Below are 18,133 nucleotides of genomic sequence, written 5' to 3' on the forward strand. Positions count from 1 at the left end.
TAAATAACTAAATAATTTTTTAAAAAAATTATTAATTAATTATTTAAAGAAAAAAGTAAATAGTTTTTTTTATTATTATTATTATTATTATATAATTATATAATTATAAATGTGTTTTTTAATGCATAATTTTTTTAATGATATAAAATTATTTAGTAATACTATTAATTAATTGTCACCAAAAAAAAATCTGATGACGACATGTTTTTTTTATTAATTGTATTGATTATATAAATAAAATAATAAAATTTGATAATTAATAATATACAATAATTGTTAATTTAATTAAATAAAATAATTATTTTGTTTTTTTTGTAGTTTTAATAAACAGGTATTTAAGTAATTGTGGAAATAAAAAAATAATTTTTTCTAATTAAAAAAAATTTAATAAAATGTATTTATTATTTATTAATATTAATGGAAAGTTTAAAAAAAAATAATTTTTCCATTATATAATGTAAAATAATATTACATAATATTAAATAATATTACTTAATATTACCTAATATTACTTAATATTACCTAATATTACTTAATATTACCTAATATTACTTAATATTACCCAATATTTTTTATTTTTTATTTTTAATAAATTAATATTTAGTCTATTATTTCCAATTTTTTTATTGATTTAATTTAGTTATAATTTTTTTATAATAAATTTTCCATTATATAATGTATTATAATATTACTCAATAGTATATAATATTATCTAATATTATCCAATATTACCCAATATTACCAAAAAATTATATAATATCTAATATTACATAATATTATATATTGTTTGTTTATTTTGTAATAAATTAATCATTAATCATATTTTTCAAATTTTTTATTTATTATTATTTTAAAAATGGATCCAGGGTAATTTTTTTTTGTAATTAGTAGGAACTACATAATAGTAACATTATTTATTTATTTTTTTTAATAAACTACTATATAAATTAAACATTATAGAATTTGTATTAATTTAGTAATAATAATAATAATAATATAAAAATTTATATAAATTATTATTACTAATATTATTAGTTTATATCACAGTTAATATAATTATTTTTTATCAATTATATAATACTATAAATAATATTAAGTTTTTTTTAAATACAATACTATTATAACAAATAATAATAATAATAATAATATTCTGTATATTCTTTATCATCACTAATAAAGTATATATTATATACAAATCTATAGATAGGTATAAAAAAATTTTAAATATATAATTTATACGTATAAGTAGTGTTAATAACTATTAATAAATTTATACTGTATATAAAACAAATTATACATAACATATTAAATATTAATATATATATATACTTTTAATAACAACATTTTTTAAATATATATATATACAGTTATTATAACATATAACTGTATATAAATATATATATTATATAACGGATGACTGTATATATATATATATATATATATTTAAGTTTTCAAATATATAATAATAATAATAATTAAATAAAAAATAATACTAGTTATAATAAATAAATAAAAATTTCATATCAAAATCAAATCAAATTGATATTCAATTAATTTTTTTTATTAAAATTTGTTTTTTCTTCAATTAAATCTCTGTGTCCTCATTGTTACTGTTTGAATGGCTGCTCATAATATAACTGGGATTTTCGCARCAACTGTATGTCTGCATAGCTCCTCCACCTCCACCTCCACCTCCACATCCGGTTACCGAAACACAACTGTCCGATGGACACAACGGTACAGCCGAAGCACAGTTACTACCACCGCCGGCTGCTATTAGGGTACAGGTGCTACACTTTGACGACGACTGTATCGGTGTTTTAGCTGCCGTTGTCGTTGTTGTAGTTGTTGTCCAACGCATCAGATTTGTATCGTAATCGACAACCGATTTATTACTGCTGTCGACACCACCGACACCACTGCAACCACCCGATGATGAACTGTCGGCCGATCGTGATATACAAACGGAACACATGGCCGGCAATCGGCGACTRCTGTTGGTTTGCCGTTGATTTTCATGGGCACAGCACCTGCACCTCCTGTTGTTGTTGTTGTTGTGTTGGCTGCTAGTAGTACTGGTAGGACAGCCCGTCGATGATGAGGTAGTGTTTTTTGTTGTCGTTTTTGACGTATCTTTTTCACGTAAAACACGGGCCAGTATTTCCTTTTGCTCGACCGATGGCAACCTATTGAGTTTGGTCTGGTGTTTGCGGGTCGGATAGGGCGACGAATAGCTAGTGGTGCTCCGGTTCATCTGACTGCTGGTGCTTTCGTCGTCATCGTTGTCCTCCGAGGACATGAACTCCTAAAATTAAAGAGACAACCAAAAATAAAAAATTAACAGACAGTCAGACAGACAGACAGTTTGAAGTGTCAATCGACTACTTTCGTTGTCTGACATCGATGTTTGACATKTGTTTGCATACTAACAGTGTGTAAGTGTCAGCAAAAAAAAATAAAATCTCAAATTTTGTCAAATAGTTTCTTTAAAATTTAGTTTTTATTTGTTTTTTTTTAGTTTAGTTTGTTTGCATACCTTTCCTCTCCCTCYCTCTCTCCCTCTCTCTCTCTCTCTCTCTCTCTCTCTCTCTCTCTCTCTCTCTCTCTCTCTCTSTCTCTCTCTCACAGACACACACACACACACACACACACATATATATATATATAAAAGGTTGATCTGAACCTAACTTTCCTTTAGATAAAAATCTTATGCAATACTTATGCAAATCGATAGCCAAATAGACAGTTAAATAGGATTTTTTTCACACACCTTATAATAAACTCACTCTCTCTCTCTCTCTCTCTCTCTCTCTCTCTCTCTCTCTCTCTCTCTCTCTGCACAGAAAATGTCTTGAAAAAAAAATTAATTAAAATCTCTCCCAACACACACACACATAAAAAAAATCAATGTATGATCTACTTTGTATATATATATATAAAGTAAATTTATATATAAAAGTATATATACTGTTCAAAAATAAAAGTATATAAACTTTACATATATAAAACTAAATTTACTATTTTAAGTAAACATAAAACAAATACAGTAGAACAGTAAATGCAAAAATAATTTTTTTTTTAAAAACATTTTAAACACTATAAAAGCAATCCAATAATGACTATGAAATAATATGAGTTTTTTATTGTTTTTTTTGAATAGAGATTTTTTGGTTGTTTTTTAATTAAATGTTTGAAAATTTGTTGGCAAACAAAAATGTAATTTAATAATTTTTTTGATGTTTTAAAAAAAATTTAATCTTTATATGAAAATAGTATATATATATACTGAATATAATTGAGTGGGTGAGTGAGTAAGTTAGATAAAAAGCATATTCATGGTATTTATATATACTGTATATGCGATTAGATGAGAAAAATTAGTTTATATTTATACCGTATATATATATAATACTGTATATAACATCAGTAAAGATCCTATAATTATAATATCAATAATCAATACTTTACTGTTATTTTGTTTTGTTGGGCAATGATTTAATAGCTAAATACAGTAGTACTAGTAGTTATACAGTATATAAGGGATCGGGAAGAAAGTTAAGTGAAGTTTTGAAAAGGAAATGATAATACAGAGAGAGAGAGAGAGAGAGAGAGAGAGAGAGAGAGAGAGAAAGAGAGAAAGAAAGAGAGAGAGAGAGAGAGAGAGAGAGAGAGAGAGAGAGARAGAGAGAGAAAGAGAGAGAAAGAGAGAGAAAGAGAGAGAAAGAGAGAGAAAGAGAGAGAAGAGAGAGAGAAGAGAAAGAGAGAGAAAGAGAGAGAAAGAGAGAGAAAGAGAGAGAAAGAGAGAGAAAGAGAGAATAACCATAGAGGAAGAGATAGCGGGTAAGTGATTGATTGGACAGTTAGTGTGGGTGAGAGAGAGAGAGAGAGAGAGATAGTGGGTGAGAGAGAGGGGGAACATCAATCGATACCTACCAATGAATGCTTTCTTCGTTGTTGTAGTTGTTGTTTCTGTTTTTTCTTTTGTTTTTTCTTCTTACCATTGCTTGGATCAGTTAAATTGCCATTATTTTTATAATGATTACCACCACTACCGCCACCACTACTACTACTTTTCTTGATCCGGACAATCTCGTGGGTCGAGTCGTTTGAATGGCTATTGTTTGTTATGGATCGACAACCACTACTACCGCCGCCGCCACAGCCGCCGCCGGACAGCTCCGGATAGACAATACTTTGGACACTTCTGGACGATAGGTCATCGACAACAACACCACCGCAGCCGGTTGTAGGCAGTTGTGGACAACAAAAGTGATGTCTGTGTCCTTTACTGCATACATACTTGAAATGGTGTTTCGGGTGATGATGACTGTGCTGATGGTTATGATGATGATGATGATGGCAACCATCACACGACATCTGACTCAATATTGAAGCTGTTAGGGCTGTCCGAGTCAATAGATAGATAGATAGGAGGAGGAGAGGGGGTGGTATAAAATAACCGTAATCAATGGTCAGCGCTTACTTACCCGCGTTATTACTGCGGACAGTATGTACCCGAATCTGGCCGGCGCCGCCGCCGCCGCCATGCGATGAAGCATTTTTGTATTTCATGGCCCGTTTTGTACAGAAACCGTAGCGGCTGACCAGTATGAAAAAATCGCGGCGATACTGTTTGGTCAGTATGGCATAGAGGAACGGATTGGCACAGGAGTTCAACGGGTAAAACGTTACCAACAGAAACTTGGATTTGGTAACGTCTATCAGCGGATAGCCGGCAATGGCTGTCAGGCCGAAAAAAGCTATCGGTGCCCAACAAACAAAATCGGTGAACACCAACAGTGCCATACGTTTGGCAATAGTCATATCGTTTAGGGTGGCTCTGGTCTGTTGGCTGACAATTGAACAGTACATCTATACAGTAGCACCGGCACCGACACCGACACCATCATCGATGATGATTAAGGACAAACCAATTGATGATAACATTCAATGATAATAATTAATATTAGATTATTTTTTTTAAATAAAAAATTTATGTCCAAAAAAAATCAAATAAAATATTTGTCAGTTGTTGGTTATGTTATGTTATATTTGTTTGCAAATATATATATATTAATATATATATATATATATATATATATATAGATTAATTGACTGACTAGACAGGGAACAGGTAGTTTTATAGGGAACTGGTAGTTAGAAAAAATAAATAGTCAACTGTATGAGTGAACTATTTATATTTATATTATAAATTTCAATTCAACTATATATTTTTATATATATATATTTCCAACATATACTGTAAGTTTAATAGTCTAAAATTTTTGTTATTGATATATTATACTATTATAATGTTTTATTTCAATTCAATGTATATACTAATTATTAATATTATCATATAATTTATTTATTTTTTTTTTTAAATTACTATTCATTGTGAGAAAAAAATAAAAACTAATTTTTAAAGATAGGAAAATTTATATCAAAAAAATTATAATAACTACTGATTACTCAGAAAATAAAATACTGTATCAAATAACTATAGGAATATTCTGTACTATTATATACATATACATTGGCCAGTCTACTAGTGTCATAACATTGATTTTGTGTGTGTCTATGTGTGTATGTGTGTGTGTGTGTGTGTGTCTATATATATATGTTTGTGTGTGTGTGTCCAATAAAATTGATTAAAACAAAAACAACAAAACGTTATGGTTTTTATTATATTAGTATATTGTATGATATATATTAAGTTGTTTGGATTTCAAGCTAACTATGCAAACATTTGATTTTTTTAAACATTAAATTGTTTGTTAAAACTTTTTTTTTAAATTAATTAATTAATGTATTGTTTTATTATTACATACCTTTGCATAACAGGCCGATATCAATACAAAGGCCAGTCCATTGATTGTAAGCAATGCCAGCAAATAGGCCACACCACCCGGATAACGGTTTTCCATTGGCAAACATATGGATGTCTTTGAATATGTGGATATACCCATGAGGGGCATGGATGCCATCAGTATGGCATACAGCCAGCCACCAATCATCACTTTCACAGCCAACCCTAGTTTCAATCGTTTATTCAATTGTATGGCAAACGTTATGGCAAACCAACGTTCCAGTGTTATAACCGTTAGGGTAAATATGGACAGTTCGCTGGCAAATACAGTTATAAATCCGGCTATCTTACAGCCCATACCTTTCAACAACAAAAAAAAATAAATAAAATATATATATATTGTATTTAATTGAAAGTGAAATTCAATTTAATTAATAATGCGATTATATTCTCTCTCTCTCTCTCTCTTACTCTCTCTTACTCTCTCTTACTCTCTCTTACTCTCTCTTACTCTCTCTCTCTCTCTCTCTCTCTCTCTCTCTCTCTCTCTCTCTCTCTCTCTCTCTCTCTCTCTCTCTCTCTCTCTCTCTCTCTCTCTCTCTCTCTCTCTGTCTGTCTCTTTATATATATATCTATATATGCTATGCTTTGTTGTTGTTGTAGTTAATGCCTATTGAAAACAATACACATGTAATCAAATAACTAGAAAACAATAATCGCCAAAAATAAAATAAAATAAATAATAGCTAACATATTGTAGTAATAAATAATAAATAATAGAAAATCAATTTATTTATTTTTTTAATTACAAAAATCTCATGATTAATGACACACTATATGTTTGTTAACGATTTTTTTTATGTTTGTTTGTTTTATTTAAACCAATCAATACCTAGAAATACAATTATAAATTACATTAACAATCGATATACGGGAGTTGTATTGTATTGTATATATGTACTGATTATTGGGTCCCAGAATATTCTGTATTATTATAGGCTATTATAATAGACTGACTACCAGTGCTCAGATGATTGAACATACGGTTATCAATAGTTTAATATAAATTTATTTGGATATAGTGTACATCAAAGAATCAAATTCAAATTAAATGATATAAAATATGGCATTATTTTACACAACACTAAAAACTTACAAATTAATAGCTGAAAAAAATATTTGTTATTTTAAAAATAAAATTAATTAATTATATTTGTTGGGTCACACTATCTATACTATAATAATAATAATAATAATAATTAACAGCAATAGCATCCCATATAATGGATAGCATTTACATTAAAAAAAACTTTTATATATATAATTATATAACATTAAACATATATACCATTCAATAGTAATTTTTTCTCTCAATAGTATTTAGTTGTAATTTTTTTTTATTACTGTATATGTGTTAAGGTCTCTATTATACATATAATACAGTATAAAATGGTATAAAAGTTTGAGAGACACATTTGGGATCAATTTTAGGCAATTATTTTTATTATTTTGCTATACAAACTTAACAACAACAACAATAGATATAAACTAATGTTTTATATATACAGAATATTCTGTATATGTATGTACTGTATATACCTTTCCTATATAGACTTTTTTTTAATACAATTACTTATTTATTTTAGTATTATTTTTTTTGGGGACAAATTAGTCAAAAACTAATAAAACAACAACAAATAAAAATTATTTGATTAGTTTTTTTTTATTCCATAGACAGTATTATAGGATCAATATATATATATTATAAATAAATGGTATTTAAATTAAATTATCAAACATTAATGTGCCAAATATTTGCGCAAAAATTGCTATTGGTTAATTTTATTATTCAACACACACACACACACACACATACATACATACACACACACACACATACATACACACACACATACATACATAAAACATACTAATAAAAGCTAACAATAATAACTATTAAGTGCAAGATATAATAATTTAATTAATTAAAAAAATAACTGTATATTATTATATATAACATATATGACAAAAATGTTGTCTTATTAATATTAATAATATTATATAATAATAACCAAAAAATTATTATTATTATTACAATACATACCGTGTTGCCAGTCGATGGCATAATTGAAATACTGGCCCACAGTATGCAAATCTACTACAGCTATGATGAACAGGTAGATGCCTTTTTTTGTTATTTGGATGGGATGGGTATATAATTTTTTTGTTGTTGGTGGGACAGGTAGATAGATATAATTTTTTAAATGTATTTTTTAATATTATTATATAATAGGATATAACTTACCCATCATTAAGTCGGCGATCGCCAGATTAATCATCAAAAATTTGCTTACATTGAAACCAAAACGACCACTAAATTAATAATAAAAAAAATTATAAAAAATAAAATAAATAAATAAAATGTATATAATATTAACTAAATTAACAAAATATTATATAAACTTTAAGCACAAAAACAAAACAAAAAAATATTAAGTATATATTTCGATATATTTTATTATTATAATAATAATAATATTATTTATCGCAACAGTTATATACTCTATATATATATATATATATTAATATAATCCAAATGTCTAAAACATAATAAACAATAAACAAAACTTTTTTCATAACTTTATTTTCATATACAGTATATATATATATAATATTATTATTAAAAAATAATAAAATAAAATATAAGTAATATATAATAAATAATATTTGTATATTATGTGCGAACATATATAAATTGTATGATTTTTTCAAATATATATATATATAAATACACAGTTATAATAAAAATAATAATAATGTATTTATGAGTTAACAACAAAAAACAAAACAAAAAAAACAAAATAAATATAATAAAAATCTTTACATAAAATCTAAATCTTATTTATATTTCAATATATATATAGTTTTTTGTATAAACATTTTGTTAATGTATTTTTGTTTTATACAACATTATTATTATTATGTGTGTCTAGAAATTAATGTCAGACAACATTAGTATACTATATATATATATATATAATCAAAATATATAACAGAAAAAATATATATATTATTTTTATATATAAATTATAAGATTAAAAAAATAGTAATTTTATTACTAGTATTAGTATTTTGTTTTTTTTTGTTTCATTCAATACATTGGCAATTGGCTCAAACAATTCATAATCATATGCTAATAGTCCAGCAGCACAGGCAGCTTAGCACACACACACACACAGGGATATGTCAATGCATTTTATGCATACATACTGTATAGAAAATAAAATAAAAAGTGTCATAAGATTAGGGCCCACTAAACAACAACAAAAAAAACAAAAATAAAATCGATATAATGTTACTAAAAAAAATAAATTATGGACTCATAATATCCAACTTAGACACTAACTAATGATTTATTAAGATTGTTATTATTTTTATTTTAGTAGTAGTAGTAGTAGAAGTTTAAGATACATACACATACACACATATACACACACATACACACACATACATACACATACAAACACATACACACACATACACATACACACACATATAGACACACACATATAGACACACACATACACACACATACACATACACACACATACACATACACATACACACACATACACACACATACACATACACATACACACACATACACACACATACACACACATACACACACATACACACACATACACACACATACACACACATACACACACATACACACACATACACACACACATACACACACATACACACACACACACACACACATACACACACATACACACACATACACACACATACACACACATACACACACATACACACACATACACACACATACACACACATACACACACATACACACACATACACACACATACACACACATACACACACATACACACACATACACACACATACACACACACACACACACACATATACACATACACACAGACATCTCTTTCCTATTTACATCCCTTTCCCCAGTAATGGGTAAAATGTTTGCGTGGTTTTAATATATAATTATGTATTTATATAATTATGATTGACATTTTAATATAATAGTTAGATGATGACAAACAATATATATATATATAGTACAGTATGTTAAATATTACAAAAAAAAACTAAACAACTAAAAAATTGCTTAAATAATAATAATATCATAAAATAAAAAATTGTCAACGACAACAACAAAAACAAAAATTTTTTAGCTAAAAGATATAAAATAATAATACTATAAAAATACATAAAGTGAAACAACAATAATAATAATAATAATAATATTTAATAAAAAAACAAATGTTACAAACAAATGTAGATTTATGTTAGATTTGTTATACATTTTTTTTATAATATTAAAAAAAATCTCTTAACTTAATAAAATACTCAAAATTTTATAATATTTATATAATATACAAAAAATATATAATATTTATATCAATATATATATAATGTATATATAATGTATATATTTTTTTTGTAAAGTTTAATATATATATAAAATTGGATCAGTTTTTATAGGAATCAAATAATACTAACAAAAATATTTTTTTAAAATAGCTTAAAATTCTAACAAAAATAATAATATATCTATTTTTTACAATATATACTTGTAATAGTATATAAATTTATAATAATATAAATATTGTATATACTATTCAATACAATACAGTAAAACACAATTGTTTATTATTATTATTATTATTGTATTGCACTTGAGTTTATAAATATATATATATATATATATATATATATATATATATATATATATATATATATAATAAATATAAAAATAAAAAAAATATTTGTTGTTTAGTACAATTGATATACTATTTATTAATATATAATATTCTATTATAAATCTTATTTATTTTTATTAATCATTATAATAACATTATAAATAATTCAATAGTGATTTTTTAATAACAATAATAATAAAAATATGTATATTTGTTGTTACTATTATTATTATTATAAATAAATTAAATAATTAATTTAAAACCTGTGTTTTTACTAGTATTATAACTATTATACCTATAAAAAAATCTCATTATTTTTATTAACTTAATTATTATTATTATTATTGATTTTAAACACTATTAATATTTTTATTGTCATAATTTGTCTTATAATTGCAACAAAAAATAATTATATATTAATATACAGTAATATTAAAATCCAAACTATAGCTTATTATTATTATCGCAGATATATATATATATATATATTAGTTATATATTAGTTAATTATACTATCAATGGACAGTACAGTTGGGACATATAGATTGTATTACTAACCTCATGAGTACAATCATAACGGCTGTATTGCCCAAAACGGCTGCAATCACTACAAGCCATACCAATATCCGGAGGAAGGCATTGCCCATAACGTCCTCACACGGGTTGAAGGCGTCGGGCATCGGAAAACACTCGACCTTATGATAGTTGACATATATTGGACCGCATAGTACTGGCTAATAGGTGTGTTGAGGAATGGGAGGTTTGGGATGGGGTAGGTATGTGTGTGTGTGTGGAAAATATATTGCGAAAAAATAGAGAGAGAGAGAGAGAGAGAGAGAGAGAGAGAGAGAAAATTATAAGTAAATTGTATTATAAATATTGCTTTTTGCAAAATAATTTAATTACTAAATAAACCTTATCTATAAAAAAACAATTGTTATTTTGTAATTAAATTGTTTTTTTTTGTTGTTGTAATTATTAATTAGTGTATTGACTATAGTCAAGTATAATATTGTGTATTATATATATATGTGTGTGAATTAATTATTTAGATATTATATAATATAATAGAGATTTAAATGGCTATAAAAAACATTTATAATGCTATTAATATATATATATATATATCAATATATTGATACTGTATATATATAAATTGCATTAAGTATTAGGTTGCTAATTAAATATTTAGTATATAATTTTTATATTATATTAAAAATTTAATTATTTATAAACCCCAGTACACAATGAAATATTAATATATATATATGATATTAAATAAATAAAGTAAAACATATTTAATTACATATAAATATATATAATATTAAATTACATTATAATTTAGTTTTGTTTGCACAAACATTGAAAATAATTTACTTATTTTTTTTGTTATACTAAAAAAATATCAATTAATAATAAATGATATTTTATTTGTATTTTTTATTATTATAAATTAAATTAAATATAAATTAGTAAAAAATTGTTAATAGCATATTGTATTAGGATATTATCAATAAAATTAATTAATTGATAAATAATTAAAAAAAAAATTATCGGTAAAAAATAGTTATTATAATAATAATTAAAATAAAAATTTCTAAATCTATTAATTAAATAAAAAAATTATACTAAAAAAATAATTTAGATATAAATAATAATAATTATCAGTACAAAAAAATTGTATTTAACTAACAAACAAACAAAAATTCAATCAATTTTTTTTCTAAAATGTTGAAAACTTATTTAAATTTTATAATTTTTCAATTCATATATTGTTTTGTTAGTTTAGTTAATAGTCTTATTATTATTATTATTGCTATTATTATTGTTGTTAATGTTATTATTATTATTATTATTATTGCTATTATTATTGTTGTTAATGTTATTATTATTATTATTATTATTATTATGTGACTATATTTTAGTTGTGTTAACGACACAAATAAATTAATCATTGACTTGGGATTTGAAGTTTCAATTTATTTATTTTTTTTGAGAGACAAACCAAACAATATATACGAAACAAAAAAAATCTTCAATTAAATTGATTTGTATTTTCTCTTTAAAAGAGTAGTTAATTGATAATCAATTTACAAATCAATTATAATAATAAATAACAACAAAAAAACAAAAAAAAATACAGTACTGTATATAAAAAACAGTATATAAACTGTTATTTTAGTTTTTGTTTAGTTGTTAAATAAAAACTTTTTTTTTGGTCGGAAAAACACTTCATTGTATTGATTAAAAAATGGGTTAAATTTAATAAAGTTATTAATAGTTATTAATTTGTGGTTTGAATTTAATCAATAACTTCAACAAAAAATTGTAAAAATATTTTTGAATTCAATTCTAACTATAATTAATAGATAATAAAATTAATTTAATTAAAAATAATTTTTTTTGTTGATTACTAACTCTAATAATAACTCTAATAATTGTTTATAAATATATATATTGTATATTATTATACTAAACTATTTTAATATTTATTATCTATATATATATATATTACTATATAATATTATTTTATTATTAATTACTACAGTATATTATTAATTAAATTATAATTATAAATAATTTTTTTTTAATTTTTTAAAAAACATACAATTGGCGGATTAGTCCTATTATTATCGGGCACTGGTACAAAATGGCCGGGCATATTATCCATGGTTACTGTTTCACCATTGAATGATGGCCTGTTATTTTGGTTGTTGTTGTTGTTACTATTGTCATCCACTTTAAATATCTCACCAAAACCTGGCCTAACTGTCGGCCCATTAGTAGTAGTGATCATCACATATGTATTACTACTACTACTAGTGCTAGTGGTTGTGGTAGTACTGGTTGATGATGGATAGGTAGGTCCGTCCTGTTGTAGTGATTGATAGTCAAACGTTGGTTGGCCGCCACTGCCGCCACCACCGCCACCAGTGGTCACATTGTAGACAATATCACCGAAAACGCTTAAATTGCGACCATCGGGACTCCATGAGCCGTGACTTTTTAGTTGACCCCATTGGCCGGGAAATGTATTGTCACCTCCGCCACCACTACCACTGGTGTCATACGGTTGCTGCTGCTGATGATGATTGTTATGGTCATCATCATCACCATCACTATCACCGCCACCAATACCACCCCCACCATGCAGTAGTAGGTCGTCCTCAGTGGCAAACAATTTGATTATTTTGTCGGCAAACATCCAGGCCTTGTGTTTTGTTGCCCGATATAAGGCAACCACTGAGTTAGGTGTTTGTGAGCTGCCGGTGCCTGTAGTCGGCGGACATATCCTACTGTGTGTGTTTGAAAATGATTTGATTAGAAAGAAAAGAGAGAGAGAGAGAGAGAGAGAGAGAGAGAGAGAGAGAAATATAAATTAATAATAAAAAGCAATGTATTTTTTGAGGAATGGGCCCAAAGTGGTGGTAAATATATATATATATATATTGTATTTATATGTGTGTCTAATATGCAACATATATATATATATATATGTATATATATATATATATATATATACTGATATAAATTATTTTTTTAATTTACATTATTTGCTATCTATTATATTATATATAGTGATATACATATAATATAATAGATAGCAAATAATATAAATTAAAAAAAAATAAATAAAATTATTTATTTAATTATTTTTGTTGCATTAATTTTCTATACAATATACATATATATATATATATATATATATATTATATGTATATGTTGTTATATATTGTTATATATTAGACACACATATAAATACACAAAAAATATATTCACACCCACTTTGCGCCCATTCCTCAAAAAATACATAATTTTTTTTATTATTAATTTATATTTCTCTCTCTCTCTCTCTCTCTCTCTCTCTCTCTCTCTCTCTCTCTCTCTCTCTCTTTCTATATATATATATATACTTTAGGAGAAACTTTATCTGGAAATTTTCTATTAATTAATTAATATTTGATTACCTATTAAACTCCCATAGGTTGGCCAGTTTGGCAAACTCTTTGGGCTTATGGGTGGCCGGAAATTTGAATGCACAACAATGGTACGGATAGGTTAGGTAGGCTTTTTTAATATGCTTGAAATTAACTATCGACGGTATCTCTTTCATTGTGAATACGTTTTGCAGTTTCAGGGTTTCCAGTGTATCCATAGCCAGTGTTGGCAATTTGCTTATGGATGTCTCCGATAGGTCACTGAGAGAAAAAAAAATTTATTTATTGATTGTGAAAAAAAACAAATTATTTTTATATTAATTTTTGTTTGTTTGTTTTTGTTTGTTTTACAATGAAAATAACTACTATATTATTTCAATGTAAATTAATTAGAAAATATATATATATATATAGTTTATATATTATTAATTAATAATAAATATGATATCTTACTACTACTATTACTGCTACTACTACTACTACTACTACTACTACTACTACTACTACTACTACTACTACTACTACTACTACTACTACTACTACTAGTACTACTAATACTACTACTACTACTACTACTACTACTACTACTTCTACTACTACTACTACTACTACTACTACTACTACTACTACTACTACTACTACTACTACTTCTACTACTAYTACTACTACTACTACTACTACCTGTATTAATGGATATTAGTAGCGCACAGGTATGTACTACATTACATACTACTGTATGTAGACAGCAATTAGTACCAGTATGTATGGGGGGAAGTAATAGTGTATATAATAATAATAATAATAACTTATTGTTATTTTCAATTAAACCCAGAATATTCTTGATATATATATATAACAACAATTTGTATGTATATAACAATGTGTTTGTTTGTTGTTATTGTTGTTGTTGTGAATACTGAATAGTGGGTTAAAATAGTTTTATTTATATAACATTATTATAATATATACTTTATATATATATATATATATATATATATATATACTGTGATCATATAAAGACATGTCATACATATTTTATTTCAAGCACCGGGAGTTTGATATAGAAAACAAAAACAATTGAATGACTGATTAAACTTCAACAATAAAAAAAAAGTTTTCTCAACAAAAATTATTTATTTATTTCAGCCAAACAAATATAAGGAAAAAAACAAATAAAAATTGGTTACAATTTATTTTTTATATAAATATATTATTGTTGATAATGTTGTCAAAAAACGTATAAATATAATATTGTAATTATATTTATAATTTACACACACACACACACAAACTAAAAAAAATAAAAATAATTTTTATTAAACATTTAAAATTTATAAACTATATCCAAAAAAAATAATATATATAATATTTAGTAATGTTTCAAAAAAATAAATATTATATTATATTATTTATATAATGCATATTATATTTGTTATTAATACTCTAATCTCATATATATAAAAAAATTATTTATATCATATAATAAACAATAAAATAACAAACAAATAAAAATTTTTATTATTACTAAATTTAGAAAATATACTATAGATTGAGTTGTCAGCTAAAAGCTACAACAAAAAAATATAAAAACTTAATAAAACATACAATTTTTAAATATAAAAGTATAAAAAAAACAAACAGAAAAAATTATATATTAAATTATATTATATATATAAAATTTTACATAAAATATTTGAATATGTAAATTATTATATACATATATTAGATACCTGTATATTTAATATTAAAATATATTTTCTAATCTAATATATTCAAGATAAATTATAATTAGTTAATTATATGTCTAAAACAAAATCAATATTGTAAAGTAAAATATTTAAAAAAAAAATAAAATAGTTAACAAAAAAATAAATACTAATAATAAAAAGCAAGCAAACAAACAAACCTAAAATTTGTCAAAATAACATTATATAAAAAAATAGTAGCAAAAGTTGCATTTAACAAAAATGTGCTGTTTTTTAAACAACAAATAAAAATAAAACAAGTCCTACTATTTGTATGTACACACACACACACACACACACACACACACACACACACACACACACACACACACACACACACACACACACACACACACACACATACATACATACATACACAAACACACACTCATGCATACATACACACATACATACATACATACACACACACATATATATTAATACACATATACACACACATACATACACACACATACACACACATACATACACACACATACATACACACACATACATACACACACATACATACACATAAAAAATCTTACAATTTATTTGTATATGTGTTTGAAAACATAGGTTTTGATCTCTCTCTCTCTCTCTCTCTCTCTCTCTCTCTCTCTCTCTCTCTCTGTTTCATCAATTTTACCCAACAATTTCATGAGAATTGAGACACAATTGGACTATAAATATATATATATATATACTATTGATATCCTAACAAATAAAACGAAATAATACTAACAAATAATACTTAAAATAAAATCTATAAAACTTATTTGTCGCTCATTTAGACACAAATCTTTATAGTGTTATATATATACAGTATTTTTTGAAGACATCTATTATTATTATTATTATTATTTTGAAGAGATTTTTTTTATTTGTTTTTGGTTTCTGTAGTTTTGATCATAAAATTAAATACTATAAGAAAAAAAATAACAGAAACAAAATCAAAATCCTATTTATTTGTTACAATGATTTACAATAATATCTGTCTATTTGTTGTATTATATATATATATATATATATATATATTGTCTCAAATAGACTCTAAAGTATTATATTTTTATTGCAATATATATATATATATATAGGATTTTGTTGTATTAAACACACAATTATCTACTACTAGAAAATACATTGATATTTCTATTAATATAAATTTATATACAGTATTATATATAACACACAATTTAATAAAGCCATACAAACTTTTGAATGTTATTATTTTTATTATCATTTCAGTATTACTGTATTATTATATGTTGATACCACATATATACAGTCTATAAGTTAATACTGTATCAATAATAATAATAATACCCTTATTCACCTAAAGGTCGTCCAAATTGTATATAGAGGGGGTAGGGTGGGGTTTAAAATTTATTTAAAAATTAGACATTTTAAGTGAGTTTTAACATTAAAAAAAAAGATTTTTTTAGTGAACGACTCCTAAACTTGTGTATAAATGTGTCTATGTATATATGTATATATATATGTGTGTGTATATATGTGTGTTTATGTGTATGTCTGTGTGTCTATGTGTCTATGTGTGTATGTATGTGTGTGTGTGTGTGTGTGTGTATGTATGTATGTATGTATGTGTGTGTGTATGTATGTGTCTATGTGTCTATGTGTCTATGTGTCTATGTGTGTATGTATGTGTGTGTGTGTGTGTATGTGTCTGTGTATGTATGTGTCTATGTGTGTGTTTATGCGTTTGATTGTCTGTGCAATTATAAAAGTGTTAAAAGTATGTTAAATATTTGCTAAACACTTCAAACAAATTTTCACAAACAAATCAATAGTTTATTTTTATTTTGTTATTGTGTTTAATACCAATAAACTGTATGTGTTATTCACTTTTACTACTTT

At 24.8% G+C, this 18,133-nt stretch overlaps 1 protein-coding gene across 1 annotated transcript in view; it reads right to left on the reverse strand.

The window, feature by feature from the left end:
• Positions 1–1,585: 1,585 nt before the first annotated feature.
• The window catches only part of LOC128954325 (probable glycoprotein hormone G-protein coupled receptor), a 21,148-nt gene continuing 4,600 nt past the window's right edge, over positions 1,586–18,133 (reverse strand). Inside the window, exons 6-14 of the mRNA XM_054299902.1 lie at positions 14,541–14,771; positions 13,181–13,868; positions 11,131–11,306; positions 8,115–8,182; positions 7,914–7,994; positions 5,832–6,169; positions 4,488–4,872; positions 3,934–4,403; positions 1,586–2,305 (exon numbers count right to left, since the gene is read on the reverse strand). Of these exons, the coding sequence (XP_054155877.1) occupies positions 1,586–2,305; positions 3,934–4,403; positions 4,488–4,872; positions 5,832–6,169; positions 7,914–7,994; positions 8,115–8,182; positions 11,131–11,306; positions 13,181–13,868; positions 14,541–14,771 (3,157 nt within the window). The remainder of the gene's footprint in view (positions 2,306–3,933; positions 4,404–4,487; positions 4,873–5,831; positions 6,170–7,913; positions 7,995–8,114; positions 8,183–11,130; positions 11,307–13,180; positions 13,869–14,540; positions 14,772–18,133) is intronic.

The sequence above is a fragment of the Oppia nitens genome, unplaced genomic scaffold (genome assembly GCF_028296485.1).
Source record: "Oppia nitens isolate AA-2021 unplaced genomic scaffold, nextdenovo-longstitch-racon4-pilon3 scaffold26_pilon_pilon_pilon, whole genome shotgun sequence".
NCBI classification, from domain to species: domain Eukaryota; kingdom Metazoa; phylum Arthropoda; class Arachnida; order Sarcoptiformes; family Oppiidae; genus Oppia; species Oppia nitens.